Source organism: Phasianus colchicus, chromosome 10 (genome assembly GCF_987193195.1).
Source record: "Phasianus colchicus chromosome 10, bPhaCol1.hap1.1, whole genome shotgun sequence".
In the NCBI taxonomy this organism is placed as follows: domain Eukaryota; kingdom Metazoa; phylum Chordata; class Aves; order Galliformes; family Phasianidae; genus Phasianus; species Phasianus colchicus.
Window position 1 is genome coordinate 4,509,348 of NC_143445.1, and position 22,363 is coordinate 4,531,710.

Below are 22,363 nucleotides of genomic sequence, written 5' to 3' on the forward strand. Positions count from 1 at the left end.
TATTCTCCTCCCAGCGGCCTCCAACCCTCAGATTGCTCAAATGCTCCATTCGTTTTGCAGCTTCTGCTGTGTCAGCAGCTGTGCTTTATGATTTAAGATGGCAGTAGAACTTTCCACTGAACTATAAACCCCCGTGCTTGGTTTCCCAGTATCCATGCAGCCAGGAGATGAGCTTGGTGGCTGGGACAGCCCTGCTATAAGGGGTTGGGATGGATTTAAGGTGCAGTGGGAGGCTGAGATGAGGCCAGGCATTGGCATAGGAACAGTGGGGACAGTGTTTTAAATCTGTGTCTTCCTGCATCCTCAAGTCTGCCAGTGCCCAGATGTGTTGTCATGTCTGTCAGAATATGGGTCTGCTCCTTATTGCTGGCCTTTCTAGATTAGGGGATGATCCTAGCTGGGCAGAGTGTTGTTGGTAAGGCATTAATCCTCTTCTAACACAATGCCAGCTGGAAGTGGGGAAAGTTAATTAGGGTGGGGCATACCTGGTTTTGCTACATAAGGGTCCTGAAGAAGAGGGTCTGGTTGCTGACCTCGTGTATTTCCAAGACTAGGAATGATCCTATATGCACAGCACCAGGAGGATGACAGACATTTTTTCTGATGAAGAAGTAGCAAAATAGAGAATGAAGCACAGCTAGCACCAGCAAGTTGGAATGAGCATTGGAGCCAGAAAGGAAGCCTCGCATCCCTTCCAACACACAAAGCTGGCTGATAGGAAGAACACATCCAAGAGGAGGCAGAGCTCTTTCTGCCACATGTAAGATCAGGTTTTGTCAAAGAACCAGGAGGTGAGTGCTGGGGCTACCTTTCCCCTGCGTGTCCTAGGAGGCAGATGCATCAGTTAGCCCCATGCAGCTAACCCCACACTCTTCCCACACCACCCCTATAGCCCTCCTTTAGGCCCACTTGGTACCACACAAGTAGGCTGCCTGCACCATTCTGCTTCCAGGGCTGTTCACCTCGGTCGCGAGCAAAGCCTAGAACTCTAAGCTATTCTTGTCAAACCTTCACACCTCACCAGGCCTTTTACTATGCCTTGGAAGAGTTATGTCTTGGCTGAAGCCACCAGGTATGCTGGTGCGTTGCCCTGCAGCTCTGTAGGGCACTGGGAGGAGGTGGATGCCCTCCTCATCCCCATCACCATTACAAAAAGAGATGGGCATCTCCAATTTTCAGAGTTATACAAAGCAAGATCAGCAGTGCTGAAATGCATCCACCTGCCCCAGGAGTCCAAAAGCTCACAGGGAAGATTTCTCTGCTCAGGAGGAAATGAGCTCACCTGTGGAGCTGGGCAGTTGGCCTTGTCCAGTTGCTGGTCTCTCCTCCACCTGTGCTGCTGGAAATAGGAGAAAGCATTATTAGGTTTTTTCCTGGAACAGCTGATCAAATATCACATTATGTTTTTCTTTCTGCCTGCCTAGTTTTAGGAGTCTGAGCTTTGAATGGCACGATGCTATGGGTCTGTATGCACAGTACCAGAAGGAGAAGCTGGTTTTTTGGTGGAAGAAGTGGGAAAAAAAAAAAAAAAAGGAATCAGAGCCAGCATATCAGAGCAAGTACAGGAGCCGGACTCAGAGGGTTAAAGCAACCCAGAAAGCTTGAGAGGTTCCCTCAGGGCAGCTCCTGAACAGATGCAGGTAATGAATTTTCACTTCTGTGCTTTCATTATCATTGTTCTTAGCTGGAGGTTTACCATTTGTCCCCCTCAGCTCTGCAGCACGTTATTTGTGTCATTGAGGTGGCTGCAAGGACAGAGCTCCTCGCATGGCTTTCCTGCTGGGACTGGGATGGGTGCTGCTCTGGGGCTCCTGCTACATTGAGCCCACTTGCCTCTGTCTTCTCATTGCCTGCAGCAGTGCCAGGTACCAGGGTGCTGATGCAGTGTTGTGCCCAGCTGAGCCTGTTACTTGCCCACTGACCACCAGCCATTCTCCCGTCCCCATGCTCCTGCCCAACAGTGTTTAAAGGTGAGAGCAGGCATGCTGGGATTCAGTATGACCAAAGCTGGTGGAAGGATTGGTTGCTATGTTTTTTTTTCCCCTTTAAATATTTTATTATATCATAAGGTATCTACGTCTTCTCAGAGAGGTAAAGAGGAGAGCAAATTCAGATGCAAACTGGTGTATAAGAGGCAGTGCTTTGCATTGGTTCCAATCAAAAATTCTTTTCCATAATTTGTGCTATTTATTGATACGCTATTTCTGTAGTTTTCCTGGTAATTACAGAACTTGGGAGGCGACGTTAGTAATTCCTGTATCATCTCCCTGGTACTACTTCTTTTGGAGCTTATCCTCTCCCCTTCAGTGTGATCAGTGAAAGTTATTTGATATTCCCCACACATCCCAGAAAGTGGCAGAGCAGAAGAGGGAAGGCCGTGCCCTCCATGCACCAGCACAGTGCCTGGGGTTGCTTGCTTCCATGCCAGCACCACCCCATTGCTGGTCCCATAGTAACTTAACTGAGCTCGGTGGATTTGTCTTCACCTCTGTTGCAGCAGCAGCAGCACAGCCTGCAAGGACAACACAGCCATCAGCCTGTGGGTTGGGAAGGCACCTCTTGCTCTCCTGATCCACATCCCCATCTGCTTTAGGGTTACTTGAGCAAAGGGAGACTCAACCCTTGATACTGCACTGCTGTGTAAATGGGGAATGGTACTTGTCCAAATGTCTTCATCACCCTGAAAGTGTTGACTTTGGTCAGAACGGCCCGGTGAGGGTGGCTGCAGCTGAGTGCTGTGCATTGGGAACCCATCTGCCCCAAGCACAGCAGGGTGCCGTGGGTCTGTGTGCTGGTATGCTGATGGCTCACCATGTCCTGGGCTCACTGGAGAGCTTTGTGCTCCCTTCTGAAGACACAGCTAGCTTGTCCTGATTGGCGGCCAAATGTCAGTGGATTCAAATCACTCGCAGCACACCGCAGCCAGCTCCGTGCTCTTTCCATCCACACTGGCTCAGATGACAGGGCGTGCTAGCAAGCCCCCCCCGAGTATTATTATCGTTATTTATTTGTGTGGTGGCAGTGCCTAGGAACATCCCTCATGCACCAGCAGCCTTCCACGTGGGACAGGTCATGTAGGAGCTCTGCTGCACAACGCAAGCACCCAACGCTGCTGCAGTGCAAGCAAGCGGGGCGGTTCAGTGAAAGCAGCAGTTCTGCAATTTAGCATAACAGGAGGGAATTGTTTCCCTGGGTTTTTGCTCTGCAAAGCCGGCTGTCTCAATCAGCTGGCTCCCCTTACGGTGTTTTTCAACTGTACAGAGACGAGCCAAGGACACATGCACGTAACGTGATCTGGGAAGATTCCCCGAGTGCCAGGAAGTTGGGGCCGCTCTCCCAGCCCTGTGCTGCCTGTCTCAGTATGGATGTGAGCTGGCTCTCCTCTGGAGCTGCAAGAGGAGCCTTTTGGGCTCACTCGTGCTTGTGACTGTTTGCATTAATACTGAAGTAACCAGTTTGTGCTCTTCTCCCAAGGCTATTTGCAAGACCTCAGGCTTTGCAAAGCCCCATCCCTGCAGAAATCATAGGTAGTTGTCCTTCCCGGTGCCACCAGCTGCAGGAGGACCAGCTGGCGTGGCCATGCTGCCCATGGGCTGTACTCGGCCTGGTTGTTTCTAAATGGAGGAAGATGAGGCACAACAGCAGCAATGAGCACTACCTGGGACCTGAGGAGCGGGGCACAATGTGACCCTCAGCCCACTACTGGTGCTCATGAGGGAGCACTGCTGCGTGTAGCACATCCTAGAATGGCTTAGATGGGGGGACACCGGGGCACAGGTGGGCTGGGGTGTGCAGAACGGGCTGGGGGTTTGGCCAGGACCCCTCAGCAAGGCCTTAATGCCTGCACTGGCTTTGCTACACGGCCCGGAGTGCCGTGGGAGGTCCAGGTGGCATGGCAGCATCATGTGAGGCACGGAGCCGGGGGCTGACAGCTTCCCCCAGCCAAGTCACTGCAGCCATCTGCTCCGCGCCATGCCAGGCCCACGGCTGCCGCAAAGAGCGTGCGTGCCGCAGGGCGCTGGGGAGCTGGTGGTAACAGGATCTGCAGGGCTTCAGAGAGGCGCTGACTCCGTCTTTTCAGCTCTGCCTTATGTATATTTATCTGTGCGTACAGACAGGGAGGGTTGCATGGGTTTTGCTGGGCTGGGATGGCTCCCCTCGGCCTTTGGGCGATGCGGAGCTGCAGTGCTGCGAGGCTCTGAGCTCCATCATTTCCATCCTGCTCCCTGCCCTGGGGCAGATGTGGCCTGGCAGAGCAAGGAAAGCGAGGCAGAAGGTTGGGCAGTGAGTGCCTTACTCGGAAACACGTCTTTTATCTGAAATGTGCACCTTGGCAATGCAGGAAAAAAGTCAGGAAAGGGCTTTCATTCAGTGCGATGCGTTAGCTGTCAAATACCTGACTCCACAGTTTGATTTCTGCCAACTGAATTAACACAGGCTGATGCAAGGTTTTCTGTCAAACCAGCTTTGATTTTTTTTCTGTTCTTTCATTCTTTCTTTCTTTCTTTTTTTTTTTTTTAAGGGCTGTGTGTTATCAAAGCTGTGGAAGCTTGGCAAAAAGATTGAATGAGGGCTGCTCATGTATGGGACACTGAAGACTCAGTGCATCATGTGCCTGGGCTCTGGGACGTTGGCACTGGGAGATTTCTAATATCCTGTCTTTGAGATTTAGTCCTTTCACTTCTTTTAACTTGTGAAATACGTAAGGTTGCTCCCAGCTCTGCCAAAACAGCTTTTCTTTTGTGATCCAGCTTGGACAAACATGAGGGACCTGCTCAGTGCTGGCTGTGCACAGCCTGAGCTCCTGGCGGACATTAATTCCAATTGAGATCCAAAGTGTTTCATGAGTTGGCTTAAGCCCCAAGGTGATTGCAACATGCCTACATCAAAAAGAACCATTTTAAAATGGGCCAGGTTTTACTTGCAAAGCATTGTCCTAATGCTGGGTGCATGGGGCAGGAGACTTGGGCTGGAAGCATCATAGCAAGGTCTAGGCTACGAAGCCTGTCCTGAAAATGGGAAGCCAGGAGTCTCAGGAAGGAACAAATAAGATGCACAGCATCTTCTCAATGAATGGGTGTGCTCTGCTGGGTGCCTGGTTCAGAGGTGAGCCTAGGCTTTGAATGCAAGGAGTAAGCAGAGCTGGGAATCCTGGGATGGAGAGGGCTGCTGGTAGTGCAGCTGTCCAGCAGGGCTTGGGGCATTAGGGACCAAGGGGTTTAGTCGCTCTCTTCACCAGTTAATGAGCCACAACCTTGGTTTTCGTTGAGAAATGGGCTCCTAATGCTCTTGGATGGAGTTGAGTACAGATATGTGAGCCTTACGGTTTGGACACTGAAAGTCAAAGAAAAAGAAGCCTAAACCTCTTTGACTTAAAGGTCATGCGACTTGGTGTCATGGTATTTGAGGGTCTCGTGATTTTTAAATGTTAATACTGCAAGCTCAAAGCCTGGAAATTCACTGCCAGTAGTTATCAGCGGTGACTTGAAGATCCAAGTGGCTTCTAACTCGCTTCAGCAGAGGTCTGATGACAGAGAATGACCTGTAGGACCTTCTACACAAGGTCCATTATGGAGTATGAAACTGAAGAATTTTCCCAATTCCTTCAGTGTCTGCTATCTGCTGCCCAGTCCCCAGAATATTTGGTCTCCTGACATTCTGACAGCTGAAGTCACATCTGAACTGATGCTTTTTCCTACACAGGCACCTCGTGCTGTCAGCCTACTATTTAATCCCCAGGTCTATAGAGCTGCAGTGCCTGCACCAGGCTCCTATTTGCTGCCCTCTGAAGTGTGCAGGCAGCCCCCCAGTGCCCACCTGTGCTGCTACAACCGTCTGATGAATCCCCCTGCTTTTCTCTCCTAAATGAATTTGTTGCTGACAACAAACTGAGACCACCATCCTGCCCAGAAGTTGCTGAATTGTCATTCAGACAGCGTGTGGAGTGGTGAAGGGGAAAAGCTCCTCAAAGCAGGATTTTGGATTCTTTGTCCTGGCCCAGCACCCATCCTGCTTGCCCTTACCTCTGTGCCCAGGTGATGCAGAAGTTCCCGATGTTCTCCATGCAGCAGGAGTGTGGAGAAGACTGCCAGGTGAGACAGGTAGCTGCTCTGCTTGTTGTATGCAACCAGGACAACAGGTGACCAGAGGAGGAAGTGAGGTGCAGTGCACACTGACTCCGGTCTTTGCACTGTGAACTTGAGTCACAGTGGAAGAGCCATTCGCTACAGCTTAAAGGGAAAGTCAGATCACCTGGCCAGGCGTGGTACCAATGCACATATGGATTGCAATGGGTTTTTTGTTCCTGCAAGCACTGCTGACGTGCGTGATGGGAAATACAAAAGTGTGCAGGATGGGAAGGATAGAGGACAGCAGTGCTGCAGGGTGGTGGCACCTACCACAAGCAGGGATGGGACAGCCATATATCTGGGCTGTGGCTGGCTTTAAATACACCTGGGCTATCTGAGAGGCTTGGCTCGAAACCAACCAGGATATTGTTGGTCGTGTTTTCTTTAAATACCAGAGGCTCTTGCCCACGGAAGAAATGTAAACTGGCCTTGGGGTAAGCCTGCAGATTTGCCTGGCTGCCAGGCTCCCCCTGCCCTGGTTGATCCCCAGAAATGAATTCACAGAATTTCAGAACGGCTTAGGTTGGAAGGAAACTTAAAGCTCACCCAGTCCTGCCCCCTGCTGTGGGCTGGCTGCTCCCCACCAGCTCAGGCTGCCCAGGGTCCCATCCAGCCTGGCCCTGAGCACCTCCAGGGATGGGGCATCCACAGCTTCTCTGGACAGCAGTGCCAGGGCCTCACCACTCTCTGAGAATTCCATAATGTGGAAAACTCAGGACTCACTGGTAAGAGTAGAGAAAGGAGGGAAAGTGGGTCTTCTCCTTCCCAAGGAGGTGCTGGGTAGCTGGGAGGGAGAAGCCATGTCTTCCCTATATTTTTCCCATGTCTTCTGCTCGTATTCCCAAGTTTCTCCCATGTCTTATCCATGTTTTTCATCTTCTTCCACGTTTTTCCCCATGCACTCGGTGGATCTCCCTGTCCCAGCAATATTGTGTATGCATGTGGCCATGCTTACATACCTTCAGGAGCCCAAAGCTCTTCCATAGGGAAGTTAAATTTGAGCTTGAGACTTAAAAAAGGCAAACTGAGCAAAAAATATTCTGTCCAAACGTTAAGCTGGAGCTGGCTTGTGTTAGGAGGACTTATCTGTGCTCGCCATAAATCAATCTGGGTTGGTTTAATTGCTCATTTTCAGTAAATAAAGCTGTAAGTGAATGTTTATCCTGTCATACAGAGGAGATCTGTATGGACTGTGGAGAGGAGAGCCAGCAGAGAAATCCGTCTGAGAGCTCTTCCATTCAGCCCAACATCACTGCAGAGCACAGGATCCTAAATCAGAGCTGGACCAGGCGGGTGGGGCTGTGAGATACAGCCTATTTCTGGTAGATATCTGCCTGATCTGGACTCAGAAATAGTAATGTTGGCAATTCTGGGGGCAAAGGTGTGGATGAGCATAACAGTAGATTTTGCAATACGAGTCAGAAGTGCATTTAAGGCACCCGGCTGGGGTTTGGCCATTTAGCTGTGCCAGCAGAAATATTTTTATTTTTCTTTGCTGAAAGGATGCTCCGTGTGTTCCAGCAAGAAGCAGCAGCATGTTCCTTTGGAAGCTGAGACAGGGAGCGGAATGCCCAGCCAGCTGACTGCGTGTTGATAGGGACTGGATAGAAATGGGGGCGGTGGGGCAGCAGAACCCCCCCCCCCCCCCCGGCATCATCCCCGTGGGGATCATGAGCTGGGCTGCCCATGACCCTGCCACCTTTTCTTCCTAGAAAGTGCAGGAGCAGAAGCCCCAGGAGACATCCTCCAGCCAGCCTGGCTAAAATTAACCCACGGCTTCTAAAATTACTAGGTGGGAATTGCTGGGGCGAGGTCTCCCGCTGCTGCTCTCCTCTCTGCTGCTCTGTTTAAGGGTTTAACGGCATTTGTCATCTCTATCGGGAGCACAGGACTCACAGCTGACTGTGTGTGCTGGAGGGCTGGTTGCCTGTGTGGTACACGGTCTCATCAGGGATGCAAACAAGGTGCTGCTGCAAAAATACACATGCTTTAAGGCAAACAGATCAGCAGTGCACGCGCTCACTGCTGTGTTGGTGTGCCCAAATGCTGTACAGCCTGGAAAAATTTGTCTATCAGAGCTCAGGATGTCTGCTACAGTACTCTTTGCAGGTTCAATTTATTTTAAAAAGGGGCCCCTTCCCTTGGACACCAAGTTCAGTTTGCCTTAGTCCTTCAATTAAGGAGTGAACTGGGGCAGGAGGGCAACAAATGCCAGCATCCCAATGTGGACATGTGGTCTGTGCCCTACCGTGGCATGGGATTGGCTCCTCACTATGGGCATGTAGTTGGCATCTCACCATGGCCATGGAGTTGACGTTCCATCATAGGCACAAGGTTAGTATCCCACAATGGACACGTGGTTGGTGTTCCATCATGAATACCTTGGCACTTACCATGTGGTTACAGGGTGTGGTTACAGTGCAGAAAAAGGGCTGGGGCAGAAGTCAAGGATCCACAGCCAGGTTCTGCCCACTTGAGAGGGCTGCTCCAAGAGGAAGTCCCAGGAGGAGGAGGAGGGGAACAGAGCTGCCTTCATGCTTCTGCTCAAACTCTTTCCGTGCATTGCGAGTTTCCCAAAAGGCAGTGAAGATGAGGACTCACAGTAACCACACGGTAAGCGCCAACATGCTCATGGTGGGGTGCCAACCCTGAGCCCATGATGGGCAACCAGCCGTGCAACCATGTGCCCAAACCACAAGCCTATAGTGGGATGCCAACCCCATGCCGATAATGGAGCCCCCAGTACAAGAAAGAGAGCTGTTGGAGAGGGTCCAGAGGAGGGCCACAAAGATGATCAGGGGACTGGAGCACGTCCCCTATGAGGACAGGCTGAGGGAGCTGGGCTTGTTCAGCCTGGAGAAAAGAAGGCTGCAGGGTGAGCTCATTGCAGCCTTTCAGTACCTAAAGGGAGCCTACAGACAGGAGGGGAATCAACTCTTTGAAAGGGTAGATAAGTGCAGGACGAGGGGAAACGGTTTGAAGTTGATGGAGGGGAGATTTAGGCTGGATGTTAGGAGGAAGTTCTTTGCTATGAGAGTGGTGAGGTGCTGGAACAGCTGCCCAGAGAGGCTGTGGATGCCCCATCCCTGGAGGTGTTCAAGGCCAGGTTGGATGGGGCCCTGGGCAGCCTGGTCTAGCATTAGGTGGGAAGGTTGGTGGCCCTGCACGTGGCAGGGGGTTTGGAGATTCATGATCCTTGAGGTCCCTTCCAACCCTGGCCATTCTGTGATTCTATGGTGGGACACCAATGATGTGGCCATGCTGGACCTGTGCCCATGGTGGGATACAAACCAGATGTCCATGCAAGGACAGCAACCCTACCTGTCTGCCTCTGCCATGGCTCTTCCATGATTCTCCCTTCTCCTGCTAGCATTTCCCTCTCTGGGATGTTCCCACTCCCTGCCCTGACAGCGGTTTCTGCTGGGGGCTTCTGTAGGGTCTGGATGCAGCCTCAGCCCTGCTGACTCCACACAGACCCCTGCTTCCCTGCCTGCGTGCTTGCTGGTGCCTCGCTCTTCCTGGAAAGCCCTGTATTTACCAGGAACCCTGAGATTTATGCAGGACGATGTCAGATACTACCTAATAAATTCGCCAAGAGATTATTATTCTTTTTTTTTTTTTTTTTTTTAAATTTTACATTACCAGCTATTTCTAGCCTCTGTAAATGCAGCGATGATTTAACTGCAGAAGGTTTGCTGTGTCCTTCAAACGATGACAAATGCCACTGGAGGCGGAGTGCACTGCATTACAGAAGCGGGACTGTCCCGTGCAGAGCTCAGCACTGCTGGTTGCTGACCTCCAGAGGCTGGCAGGGGAAAACCTCAGCGTGGGCATCCCGTGTCCTTGGGAAGTGGGGAAGCAAGCTGCTGGGTGCTGTGCTTCCTCTGTGTCCCCTTTCTTAGCCAGAGAAGCATAGCAGCGGGTGCCGATTGAGCACCCACAGTGAAACAACCCCAGTGGGATGGTCATGCCTGTGCTCGCTGCCAGAATTACCCCTGAAAGTCGGAGTTTTGGCTGAAAGATCAGAGCGGGCTCAGTTTTCTTCTTATCTGGAGCCAGAATTCCTATTGTTTGCTTTCTGTAACCAAACCCCAGCAGCTGTAAACGGAAGCAATTTGGTTTCCTTCTCGGCTTTTCAAAAAAAGAAAAAAAAAAAGAAAAAAGAGAATGGAGGTAACTGTTTAAAGCTGTCTTTGCAAACTCTGGTTTTGATCAAAGAGCTGTGATTTTGGTCAAAGAGCTGCTGCGAGCATTTCCCCTTCCCAGCTTTCCCTGCTTCCCTTCCTCCACTTAGGCAAGAAAAAAATGTCCAGAGGCTCAACTGGCACCAAAGGGCCCCTCACTGGGAGGGGGTGACGTCCCCTGCCTGTTTGCAGTGCTGTTGGGGACCGCTGATGGAGGTGATGGCTGGGACCCATCACAGGACAGAACGAAACCTTCCGTGGGAGAGGGGTCCGAGGGAAAGTGGCCTTTGCGAAGCTGTGGTGTGGCTTTGGGGGATAGCTTCGGGCTGACGGTAGCCCCAAACGTCCATCTGTGGCCACGTCCCCTTTCCAGAACACGAAGAGAAATGGCATTTTGTTTCAGGATGAACGGATTTCCCTCGACGTGCGGTTCAAGCCCCCTCCTCCCGGTGCCTCCTGGGGCGGGGGCTCCCCACCGATAGCCCCCTGCAGCAGAGGGACTTCGGGGCGCGCTCCGTGCCCGCTGCCGCCCGTCCCCGGTGCCGGGCTCGGCTCCCCCAGGCCCGGCCCCTCCGATTTACTCCACTCCGCGGGCGCAGCTCCGTCCCCGCCCGCCCGCCCCGTCGGATCTCCCCCCTCCGGCCGCCGGGGGGCGCCGTCGCCCTTCGCACGGCGGCGCGGGGCGTGGCTCGGCGGGGCGGGCGGGGCGCTGCGATTGGCGGACGGGCTGCGGGGGCGTGGCGGGCGGCGGCGGGGGCGGGCGGCGGCGTGGCGGCGCTCCACACTCGCGGCGGCGATGTGACCCGGGCGGGCGGCGCGGTCCCGCGGCTCCGCTCGGCGCGGCCCGGCCCGGCCCGGCTGCCTCCCGCCGCCCATGCCCTCCCGCCGGCGGCGGCTGACGCCTGCGGAGCGGCGCGCGGTGCCCGGGGAGGCCGAGGCTGCGCGGCGGGGGCCGCCGGCCCGGGGCGGCGATGGCTGCGGATCTGGTGGTGCTGCTCTGCCTGGCCGCCGCCGCGGCCGCCGTGGAAGGTGAGGCGGGGGTCGAGCGGCCGGGAGCGGGAGGCGGCTTCGGGATGGGGGCCGTTCCGCCAGGAGATCCGCTCGGAACCGCGGGTCCCGCGGAGGGGCTCCGTGCCGCGCCCGGTGCGTCGCGGTTCGGGGAGGAGCAGCGGCCCGCGCGGTGCTGCGGGGCTGCCGCGGTGCGGTGCCGATCCCCGCTCCACCTGTTGAACACCGCGGGTTCGCACCGCGCCTCCGACTCCGCGTTAGTCGGGCAGCGAACGTCGGCCCTTCCCGGAGCGTTGCTCGTCGGCCCGGAGAGCGTCGCGCTGTGCCCCGTCTCCTCCGCGACCCGCTGGCGATGCTGTCGGTTGGTATCGCTGCGGCTTGGAGCAGCGCAGCCCGCGGTTCGCGTGCCGCCCGTACCCGGGGTGACCGCGCTCAGCGCGAAGCGACGGCAGCGCTGGGCGAGCTGCGCGCATCTCCGCTACGGGGAGTGCTGTGAGGTGTCCGCGGGTCAGGCAGAGCCCCTGTGTGCGGCTGCTGCTTCGCTCACCCGTCCCATCCTTGGCGAGCCAGCGGCCGCGTAGCTTTGCTTGCTGGCAGCGGGTTTGGTGATGCCCCAGAGCCGTTCCCGCAGCCCGTACGCCCCCGGTTACCTCTCCCGTTCTTTGGCTCGGGGCGCGCGTTTGCTGCTCGCATCCTTCGCTTTGCACCGCTTCTGCCCGGCGCTGCGTGGGGCGAGCGCTCCCCCGCAGGGCTGTTCCTGCTGCTGTGCCCGGGGTTGAACCAGGGATGTATCTCCAGAGATGTTTCAAGTCTTGGGCTTCTGCGCTACCCGGAGCCATCCCTTTTCTTTTTTACTTCTTCTATTTTTTAATTTGCACAATCTGGAAAAGGAAACTCGAGGGGAAGAAAGAACCTGGGCGCTGGCACGAGGAGCGTACCCAGATCCACCAGCCTGAAGGGAGAGCGTTTTGTTAAGTCATGGGAATGGGCCCTCGCCCGCAGATGCCTGCACTGCTTTTTTTGACTAATTGCTGGTATCACTGACTCATTATTCCTTGTCTCGGTCGCCTTCCTGTTTCCCGCGTGCTTCGAGGCTCGGGGACGTAGGCGAGGGGAGGATGAAGTTTCGGCGTCCCTGGGCGGTCCTCTGCTGCTTCCCGCAGCAAACCCATCACACTGGCACCACACCTGTGGCTGAATTCCATCTTGTTTCTCCTCCTTAAGGTGAAGGTCTTCATTTATTTTTTTTTTTTTTCCCCCTGCCTCAATCAAGGCTTTGAATTTCAATTTCCCCGAACGCAGCGCAGCCTGCTGAAAGTTGAATAACTTACGAGAAAACAAGCGCCAGCAGCAATGGAGAGATCAGGAAAGCACTGCTGGAGAGGGAAAACCTGTGAACCGGCTGCCATCGCTGATGTTTCTGTGCTGCTGGAGATGCTCTTGGAGCAGCTAATGCAGAGAGGAGCCCTCGAGGAGCTGTTGGAAGGCAGGCACAGGGCGCAGGCTGCGCTTCTGTTTCGTTCTCTCAGCGGTTGTTGCCCAGCTGAAGGCAGGAGCCCGGGCTCGCGGGATGCCTCTGGAGGATGCTGCAGCACTTTGCTCCTTCTGAACGCAGCGGCACAGCAGTCGCTTAATCGCAGAGCTGAGTAAATAGCTGGGAGGGGGCGGGGGAATGCTTTCCCCCAAATATTCATTAGGATCTGAAAGCACATTTCCATTTGACCTTGTTCGCTTTCTGCAAACACTCGAGCTGTCAAGCTTGGCACGCATGAATGCTCGTGCAGGGTGAATTGTGTTCGCCAGCAGTGGTGTGGAGCAGCGTGTCCTGGGCTGCAGGAAACCCAGAGCCGGTGTGGCGGGGATGCTGCGGGTCTCTTGTGCCAGGAGAGCTGGTGGCTCCCAGCCATGGCTTGCTGCTGGGGCATCTCTTGTCACCGTGCATCTTCCAGCAAGTCCGCATAGTGAGAAATGGTGAGAAAAATGAGATGTGTGTCTGTAAGAGCCAAAGACCCCGTGCTTTACATTAAAATGTGTTCAACGGAGATTAACTCGTTCTGCTTAATATTTATTACTGTTTCATTTCGCTGGATGTTGAGACTTGTAGAGCTTTGATGAATGGTCTGAAAGATTCTGCAGTATCCCTGTACTTTTGTTGGAAAAGCTAATTTGTAATTTCCTATGTAATTTCCCTCCTGGTTGCCTGCTGAGGGAGTAACACCGCCCCAGAATGCAGCACAGAACCTGGCCACCTGTCCCCCTTCTCACCACCAGTGCCTGGCAGTGGATGGGTTCCTGCTCTCCTGTTGAGTATCCAGCTCCTGGGTGCTGCATGGGCAGCAGCCGCAGAGCCGTACCACCGAGCATCCCTGGGCCAGGTCCAGAGGGAGGATGCCAGCCTGCTGATAGCGAGCATCGTCCCTCCTATGAATAATTGAAGAGCCTCCCTGTTGAATATTTAATTACAATAATATTTGGTTAACGGAGATTGTTGGTCTCCTTTTGTGCAACTGAGAGTTGCTGTGAGAAAACAACCCATTAAAAAAAAAAAAAAAGCTGTTGTCTATGATCATTGATTTTAATCTTTTAAATGATCGGTTACTCGGTTAAAATTAGTGAATTAGCTCAGCTCTATTAAAGCTCTTTGGTAGTTAATCTTGATGCTTCTAAGTAATTGTAGTTTTGCCCACTAATCCTGCAGCCTGGTGTGACCTAATTGCCATGACTGTGATCTGTTTGTAACAAGTTGCTCTGGGTCAGAGGAGATGGTGGTTCAAAAGGGGACCAGGAGAGGCTTGAATTGTATATTGGGAGAATTTCTGCGTGGAGAGGGTAGTCAAGCATTGGGATGGACTGACCGGAGAAGTGGAGTCCCCATCCCTGGAGGAATTTGTGGCATGTGAACGTGGTGCTGGGAGGTGTGGTTGAGTGATGGGGCTCAGGAGGACTGGTTCATGGTTGGATTTGGTCATCTTGAAGGTCTTTTGTGATCTTGGTGGTTTATGGCTATGGGGATCTGAGGCTGCTGATCTAGACCACGGCCCCAAGGGGAAGAGCTGGATTTAGGGCTGCTGCTTTTGGGGATGCTGCCTCTGACATCCCCACATCCCTTTGGTTGGAGACAACAGCAAGCTTTGTCCATCCGGAAGAATGGTTTTGGATAACAGTTGTAATTTGCTTGTATTCCTTAGTAAACAGGTGGGTTCCTTTCAAAGCCTTTGCAGAGTGGGGAGGGGGGGGGGGGAAGCACCAAAGTATTAAGGTTTTTAATTTATTTACTTATATATTTTGATTTGGAAATAACGACGCTGAGTAATTAAGGGCTCGGAAGGCCTCAGGTATGTGCTTGTTAGCGCAGCAAGAGAAGCATTTAATATCTGGGGAGGCATCCAGGCAGCATCGCCGGCATTCAGAGCTGATTAAGCTGTAATTTATGTTACAGCAAGGTAAAGTGGTTGCTGGGAACAGGCAAGAGACTGTGGAAATCCTCATTTTTAGGCCATTTCCTCTCATGAGAGCGGGGGCTTTGTCACCCGCATTGTGTAGGATTTTTTTTTTCCAGAATATGGAGTCCTGCTCTTCTCTCAGCCACACCACCAACACACCCAGGTTTTGGTTACTCAGCTCCCAGTTGCTTTGCTTTGAGGTTTTGATTTCTGTGCCCAGCTCTGTTTTGATTAATTTTCCTCTGCCTGTGAGGAACATCCAGTTGGAGCCCCACTGTGTCTCCTCAGCACTTGGCCCTTTACCCACAGGCCGTGCCCTTCTGCTAGAAACACATACTGGGTCTGCTCCTTCCTGCTGGTGCAGAACCATCTGCTTCCCTCAGGGACTGATGTTTTACAGAGGCTTTCTTTTGTTTTTTCTTTTTTTTTTTTTTTGTTCTGCAGTCAGCTGCAGGACTTTGATTGGAAGCCCCTGCGAAGCCTGGCTGGGTGGGGGGGGGGGGGTGCACTGACTCATTGCCAGCCTCGTGAGAGTCCTGTTAATTTGGGGATAATTGCTTTTGGCTTGAAAGATGGTTGGTCAGTCACCGTGGAGGAGCTGGATGGGTGTGAATTGCATCTTCCCGTGGAAAATGAGGAGCCCAGAGAAAGAAAGGTTGAAAAGGGAACGCTGCATTTGAGGTGTGCGGGGAAAGGGATTGAATGCGAGGCCTTCAGCTGTGGGAGACTGCTGGGTATTTTGTGCTTAGGCCAGGTGAGAGGCTGAACCTTCTGGAAAAGCTGAATATTTGGGAAGGCCTGCGTGTGTCTGAAGAAGCGACTTTAACCCCAGGGGCCTAGAGGCATCCACCGGGGACATGGGCTTCTGGTTCCATTGGCTTCACAGGACCTGAGCTTCTCCAATCCAGAAGATGCCCTTGAATCCACCTGGAGTTGCTGTCTAACACAGGAGTGTCTTCAGGAGCCAGAGATCAGGCAAACTTGAAGCAATGGCTTCAGTTTTATAAATCTTCTGAAATGGGAGGATGTGATGGAAGTCAGGCATGTGGACGGAGGAGCAATGGGATATTTCCAGAGAACTCCTTGAGGCTTCAGCTGTGTTTTTAATTTGAAACAAATGCGTTGGAAATGAACAAAACTTAGCTTTTCAAGATTACCAGAACAGCTGGCTGTGTTGCCAGAAGTACAGCGTTTTCAAGCAGCAGAAGGCCTCTGTGCAGCAGCTCAGAGGAGCCCTGAGCATGGCTGTATGGCTGCTCAGCCCCTCCATTAATTTATTTTTGAAGCGGTGAGAGTCTCTCTATCCTCTTTTCAGTGCTGGAAATCAGAGGAGCCTGGGCTACAGAGCCTCACCATCTCCTGAGCAAAACCCTGCATGCCTGTGGTGAAGCTGCCCATAAGCTTTGTGCTGGTGGGTAAGCTCAGCGGGGAGATTTAGGTTGGATATTAGGATGAATTCCTTTGTGGAAGGGGTGATTAGGCATTGGAATGGGCTGCTCAGGGAGGTGGTGGAGTCCCCATGCCTGGAGGTATCTAAGAGATGTGTGCATGTGGTTTAGTGATGGGATTCTTTAGGTCTGGTTGATGGTGGGCTTGGTGGTCCTGAAAGTCTTCTGACTTGAGGCTTTTGCTGTCCGAGGCTTTACACTTGCAGTGAAGTTGCTGGCTCAGATCTAATTCTGCTGAAATCCTCAGGCTTTTGGTGGAGGAGCTGTGGTGTGCTCTTGCCATGTCGTGTGGTAGGCACAGCCTTCTTCTGTGTCCAGGAGTGGGTTGTCTGCTCCTGCTAGCCTGGAGATGCAGGCTCTGGCCGTGGTAGGTGCTGGCTGGTGGGATCTGCAAGGTCACCAGCTAGTTGTATTCTATCACTGTCTAAAAATTGGCTTTTATTATTCCTCCCTACACCACACTTGTGTTATTACCGAGGCGGGAGGCTGCTGCACTGAAAGGCCAGCTCTCTAGCCTGCTGGAGGCTACAAAAAGATGCTCATTAACTTCAATAGCCTTCAATGGAGGCTGGAGGAAAAGGGCTGCTTTGAGGAGGCTGCTGCTGCAGGCATCCTCCTGCTCTGCCTTTGTGAGCCCTGCCCGGTGTGGGGGAGCAGCGTGCCAGGGCTGAGCTGCTTGCACAAGGCTGGCCAGCTCCTGTTCCTCCTAATAGGGATGGGAAACTTGTGCTTTTACATCTGTCTGCTCGTCAAAGCAGCTGCTTCAAGCGTCTCACATCCCCATGGGATGCATCCTTGATCCCGCATCAAAGCAGCAGACAGGTTGCGGGGCTTTGGTGCCTCCTGGTAGGGAGCAGCTTCTGTGCCACAGTGAGTCTGTCTGTATTCAGGCACGGAGATACTGTGATGGAGTGCAGGGATCCTACTCCACCAGGCTGGCTTGGTTGCTTCCAAACACAGCTTGAATCTACAGCCTGGTGGATTTTGGAGGTAGTTTGCTGCAAAGGCATGTTATTATTTATTTATTTAAAATCTTGAAATGTTCAAGGGAGGCTGTGATGCCTCAAAAACACTTTAAGTATTCCTAATAGGTTGTCTTGAAAGCTTCCATAAGTCTTGAATGAATCAAAGTGCAAATGTTTATAATGCAACACCCACACAGACGAGGAGATACATTTTATGAAGGCAAGAGAGTCAGAAAACAATAAAACATCTTTTATGAAGTTGGTGAGAAACTTATAAACTAGGTGAAGTTTTACAGCATATGAAGTTAATAGAAGTTGTGAACTTGAATTCCTAGGCTGGTTTTCATGTCTTGCTCTTTATTACCCGAGATACCATCCCCTGTTTTTAATAGTTCACTTCATCAGGGTGAGCGTGGTTTTGTCTTCCTAAATGAGTCTTATGGTCAGATTTTCACCTATCCCAAAGTCCTCAATCCTTCACCAAGGAGGTCCTTGCCCAAGGACCAGCAACTCTATTGGTGCCTATTTGGTGTCCCCATTCTTAGTGGACAGCATCCTGCTGGGGGGAGAGTGCCAGGAGTCCTCCATGGGGGTGGGGATCTGTCTGCAGTTATTCCTCGTTAGGAAATAATGTGATTGCTGATGTCAGATGTTTGAACTAATCGCCAGATTATTCCCTTTAAGATGGGAAAGTAATTAGGGATGTTTTTTAAAATAAGCTTCCCACCCTTAGATCTGCTGGGATTAATGTCTGTGGGTGTGTAAATATTTAGTTTCCAATGGCTTCTCTTATTTTCTTCCTCCTTTAAGCAGTGATGATAAGCAATTGAAATGAGACAGCAGTAATGCTTAGACCCTCTCTACAACAACGTCCCAAATATAATTGAAATTAAGGATGACCCAGAAAGGGAGAAGAAATTGGGCTGCTTCTAGTGTGATGCACAAAGCAAGCTTACAGTCTTTCAAGGTTGGTTTTGTCCTGTGGTTGTTGATGTACCTCCTTCCTGATGGAGCACCTGACATCAGAGAGGAAGGCTGTTGTGGGCACTGAGGGTTGAGGGGGGTGGTCTTCTTCTGGGCACTGTTCTCCTGGAGTGGTGCTTGGTTGAAACTTCAGCCTGGTGTGAGTGCTGGCTTGTGAGGCTCCCGGCTTCCTCCACCCATAGGGCTCTCCTGACATCCATGGGACTCAGGCTGTTTGCAATGACGTGTTCTCATGTCTGGATTCCAAACGCTGTTTTGGAACTTATTTCAGTGTTTGCTGCGCTGTTGTAAAGATGGGAAGGCGGGTGAAAGGAAGATGAAATCAGAAGTAAAAATACAGAGTTAGGCGCAAAAGTGGTTTTAATCGAGTGCCCTGTGGAGCTGCAGGGTAAAAGGGTGGCTGTAGCTCATCATGCACACAGCTTTTAGTAGCTGAAATGCTGGGAGTTGCCCAAGGCTCTTCCTTCAGCCAGTAGGGGGATCAGAATTCACCTTTCTGATAGGTTTGGGTAAAAACCAAGCGAAATGTCAGCCCTGCTTCTGTACCAGCAAGCTGCCCACAATGCACAGGGTGGGTGTGCATGCACTGCCTGTTGCTCATGTGAATTCCCCAGCACCTGTGGGGCTTTGGTCTTGCACCATGCCATGCTTGCAGGGTTTCCAGGATGGCACGTGTGCCTCGGTGCTCCCTCTGACAAGGGTTCTTTATTGTAGCAGCAACCTGGGGCTGTTGCTCGGCTGCCTCGGCCTTTCCTTAGCGATTGCGGCTGTCATTAGTAACTTTGGTCTTTTTGTTTCTTTGCCTGTGCTCTGGAAAGCCTTCAGGGGTTGTTTAAGAGGAAAGGGGCCGGGGAGCATGTAGCTTTTTGTGTTATTATTATTATATATTATTATAATTAAAACATATTTTTAGCAGCTGAAACCCAAGCCCGTCTGGGTATTTATACAGCAAGATGTTTTGGATGAGGAATAGGCCAAGACAGTCACGTGGCCGGGGCCAACGTGAAACAAAAGAATCCATTTATTATCCAGGCAGGAAATTTGTTCTTCTGGATGCTGTAGCTGCAGACATAATGATTTCATTTCCTTTGGTTCGCCCAGATTAATGGCTTGCGCTCTTTTGTTTGCGTGCCTGTGTTATTTCTGCAACGCGGTTCCCCCCAGCCTGTGCCTGCACGTGTGAGTGCTGTGCCCCCTGTCCTCTGTCTGTCTGGGGGTTTACAGGGCTCCTTGGGCTGCAGGGTGTGGGACAGGAGCTCGCTGGGGCTCCTGGTGCCATGGGACCCATCTGCGTGGTGAGCCCACAGCAGGTCTGCCTCGAGGGCTGAGCTGTTGGGTTGGAAATGGTGGTTCTTCCCAACTGGTGGCGAATGGAGATTTTTATAGGGAGTGCAGGTGGTGGGAAGAGCTTGTATGGTCAACTAATGGAGCACGTCCTCTGCTTGACCCATGTTTATGGGTGTGCTCTTGGAAACCTCCAGCTTGGCACACCCAAAGTATCGGAAAGAGCTGCATTTCCGCTTCTCAGGGGCCAGGATGAGGTGTGGGGATACAATCATGGTTCACTCTGGTGGGGATCTGTGCCATTGCTGGGTCGTATTGAGCATCTCCTGCCCGTGGGTCCCAGCAGGGAGCTGCTGGTGCTGCTGCAGGCTCCGTCAGAGCCACGGGCTGCTTTTTGACACGGCACTACAAGATTAGCGGCAGCTTTAATTGCTCCCTCTTGCTTTTTGAGTGTTTGCCTTTTGAAAGCAATGTGACAGGCAAACAATGCCTCCGCATTGTTACCGCTCGAGCAGTCTTCATGGGGGTTTGGCACAGAGCTTTTCATTTACTGTTGGAAGTGCAGTTGCAACACTCCTCTGGATTTATCCAGGGTGACCCAGTGGGTTTTGCACGCTAGTGTGCTTGGAGCTGGAGTTGGGTGTTTAGTTGGCAAAGGCTCGGGAGGCATCCCACTGCTTTTGTGCCCAGCTCTTCCTTCATCCTCCCTTTGGTGTTTGTGCTATCTGCTGTAAATAGGGGTGGAGAGAAGTAGTTCTGCCCTCCTAGAGGAGGTTTCCCCCACGGGATAGCCTTGAGGTTTAACAGGGCTGCCGTGGGCACATGTGGGCCTGGGCCTCTGCAGGGTTGCCCAGGTGACAGCATCTATGAGGATGTGACAGCTCCATCATGCAGACGGTGATGAACAGTAATGAGGCCCAGAGCACAATGTGCACTTACAGTGATTTATTTCAGCAAGGAAACCACAATCAGGGAGGATGGGTCAGTGTCATCAGCAGGAGAGGTGGTATGGAGATGAGCTTATGGGCAAATTTATCATCAGTTGACACTGCTTTAAAAATGAGTGGAGGCAACGTTGCATAGAACAGAGCCATACCATGCCAGTCCCCTTGGATTGGTGGGATTTCAGCCCAAGTGGTGGCAGTGTCCCCGTGACATGGGCAGGGGCTGCTTCCTTCTACCCCTGCATAGGGAAGCCTTGTGGAGACAGCACCTGCATCTTGCCTTGGACAGACCTCACTGCAGCATCCTCAGTGTGCCTTGCAGTTGGTGTGTGACAGGCTGCAGGGTCCCCAGGGGACACCAGTTTGGGAGAATTCGGGTTTGGGTTTTCCTGGTGCTGGCTTAGAAAGCTGTGTGTGGAAGCTCTGCTTTGCAGTCGCATTGCTTCCTGCAGAAATGTTTGGGCCAGGAGTGATAGCCGTGCAGAGGGAAAGGGGAGTGTCCCAGCAAGGGAAATGGTGGGGGGGGAAATACCCATCCCCAGCACGCCTTGGCCTGGCTCCCGGTGCGCAGATGGCTCTCCTCCTGCCTGCTCTGCTCCAGCCTTTTCTCAGCATGTGCTTGTGCAGGCGGCTGGGCCGGGGGCAGGAGTGTGCACAGCCGGCTGGGAGCCAAGTGCACCTCCTTCAGCCTCCTCCTCTTCCTCCTTTTCCTCCTCATCCTTCTCCTCTGCTCCTCAGGCCAGGAGCACGTGCAGCGCAATGCCTGGCACCAGCAGCATTGCACGAGCCTTGCTTTTGAAGCCTTTTTCCCTCCTCTTGGAATATACGTGGGTTTGATTGCAATGCGCTGATGGCTCGTTCAGGTTTTTTTTCCATTTATGTTGTGCGTCCCCCTGAGACGAATGCTTCCTCTGCCCCTGTGCTGCTCTTCCACTGTGCTCTTACAGAGAGATAGATGAGTACTGGCCATGCCCCATGTTGATCATGGAGCTGGTACTTTCCCATAGCTTGCTATCCTGCAAGCACCCCCAAACTACAGAGGTGGTGGGTGAGCATTTTGCCTTCTGCTCAGGCCCTCTGCCCCTCCAAGAGCTGTTAATGCCCTTCCCAGCCCCACAGCACAAGGCAGTGCAACGCTGACAGTCATCTGGAAATGTTGGGCTGATGTGTTGTGTTATTTACCCTGTAGAGCTGCTGTCACGTGTACCTAGAGACTGCACAGAGTGATAGTAACATGTTTGGGAGAGGATGTGGGATGGCAATGGTGCGCAGGCACTGTTTTGAGCAGATCTGAAAGATGGGGGGGGGGGGGGGGGGTGAAGGAAAAGCTGCAGAAATGTAGCTTTTAAATAGGTTCTCTGCCCACCCTGGAGTGTGGTGGGCAGGGGGAAGGAGAAGCAAATACTTCATGCAGGATTTATCCCCTCTTCTGACCTCAAGCTGGTGTTAATTTGGTGTTGCCGCCAAGAAAGCTGAGGTGCTGGTTGCATCCTTGTTTTGGAGGAATTGGGATGGGTGAAGGGAGGTCACTTGGTAGCCTGCAGTCAACAGCCCACACTTGTTTGCTGTTTGAGCAGCCCACCATGTTCGTTGCTCCCACAGAATCCTTCAACTTTTAAAAATAAGATCCAGTAAATAGGAGCAGGGTGGATCTGGTGTATTGGTTCAATGAATTGCAGCTGTGTCCCTGTGCTCATGGCCATTGGGACTGTCTTCAGAGGCAAGTGCTGTGGCATCCTCGGATGCTGTGCTGGAGGAATCACCCTGCAGTGCCATGAGTGTGGACAGCACGTCCTTTTAATTTGTGCTAACATATGTAATGATGGGTGCTGTTGATGTCTATGACTGTTCTGGCTTTTCAGCTGTCTGGCTCTGTATTTATAGGATACCACTTCCAAGGGAATCCCAGTTGTTCAGGAGAATGCATCCACCAGACCCATTAGGTTCCCTTGCTCCCCTCCGCGCTGCCTGGAGC

The 22,363-nt window shown here is 52.4% G+C and overlaps 1 protein-coding gene across 1 annotated transcript in view; it reads left to right on the plus strand.

Moving 5' to 3' along the window:
- The first annotated feature begins 11,202 nt into the window (after window positions 1-11,202).
- The window catches only part of EPHB1 (EPH receptor B1), a 47,687-nt gene continuing 36,526 nt past the window's right edge, over window positions 11,203-22,363 (plus strand). The window contains exon 1 of the mRNA XM_031596560.2: window positions 11,203-11,341. Coding sequence (XP_031452420.2) covers window positions 11,284-11,341 — 58 coding nt within the window. The 5' untranslated portion in view covers window positions 11,203-11,283. The remainder of the gene's footprint in view (window positions 11,342-22,363) is intronic.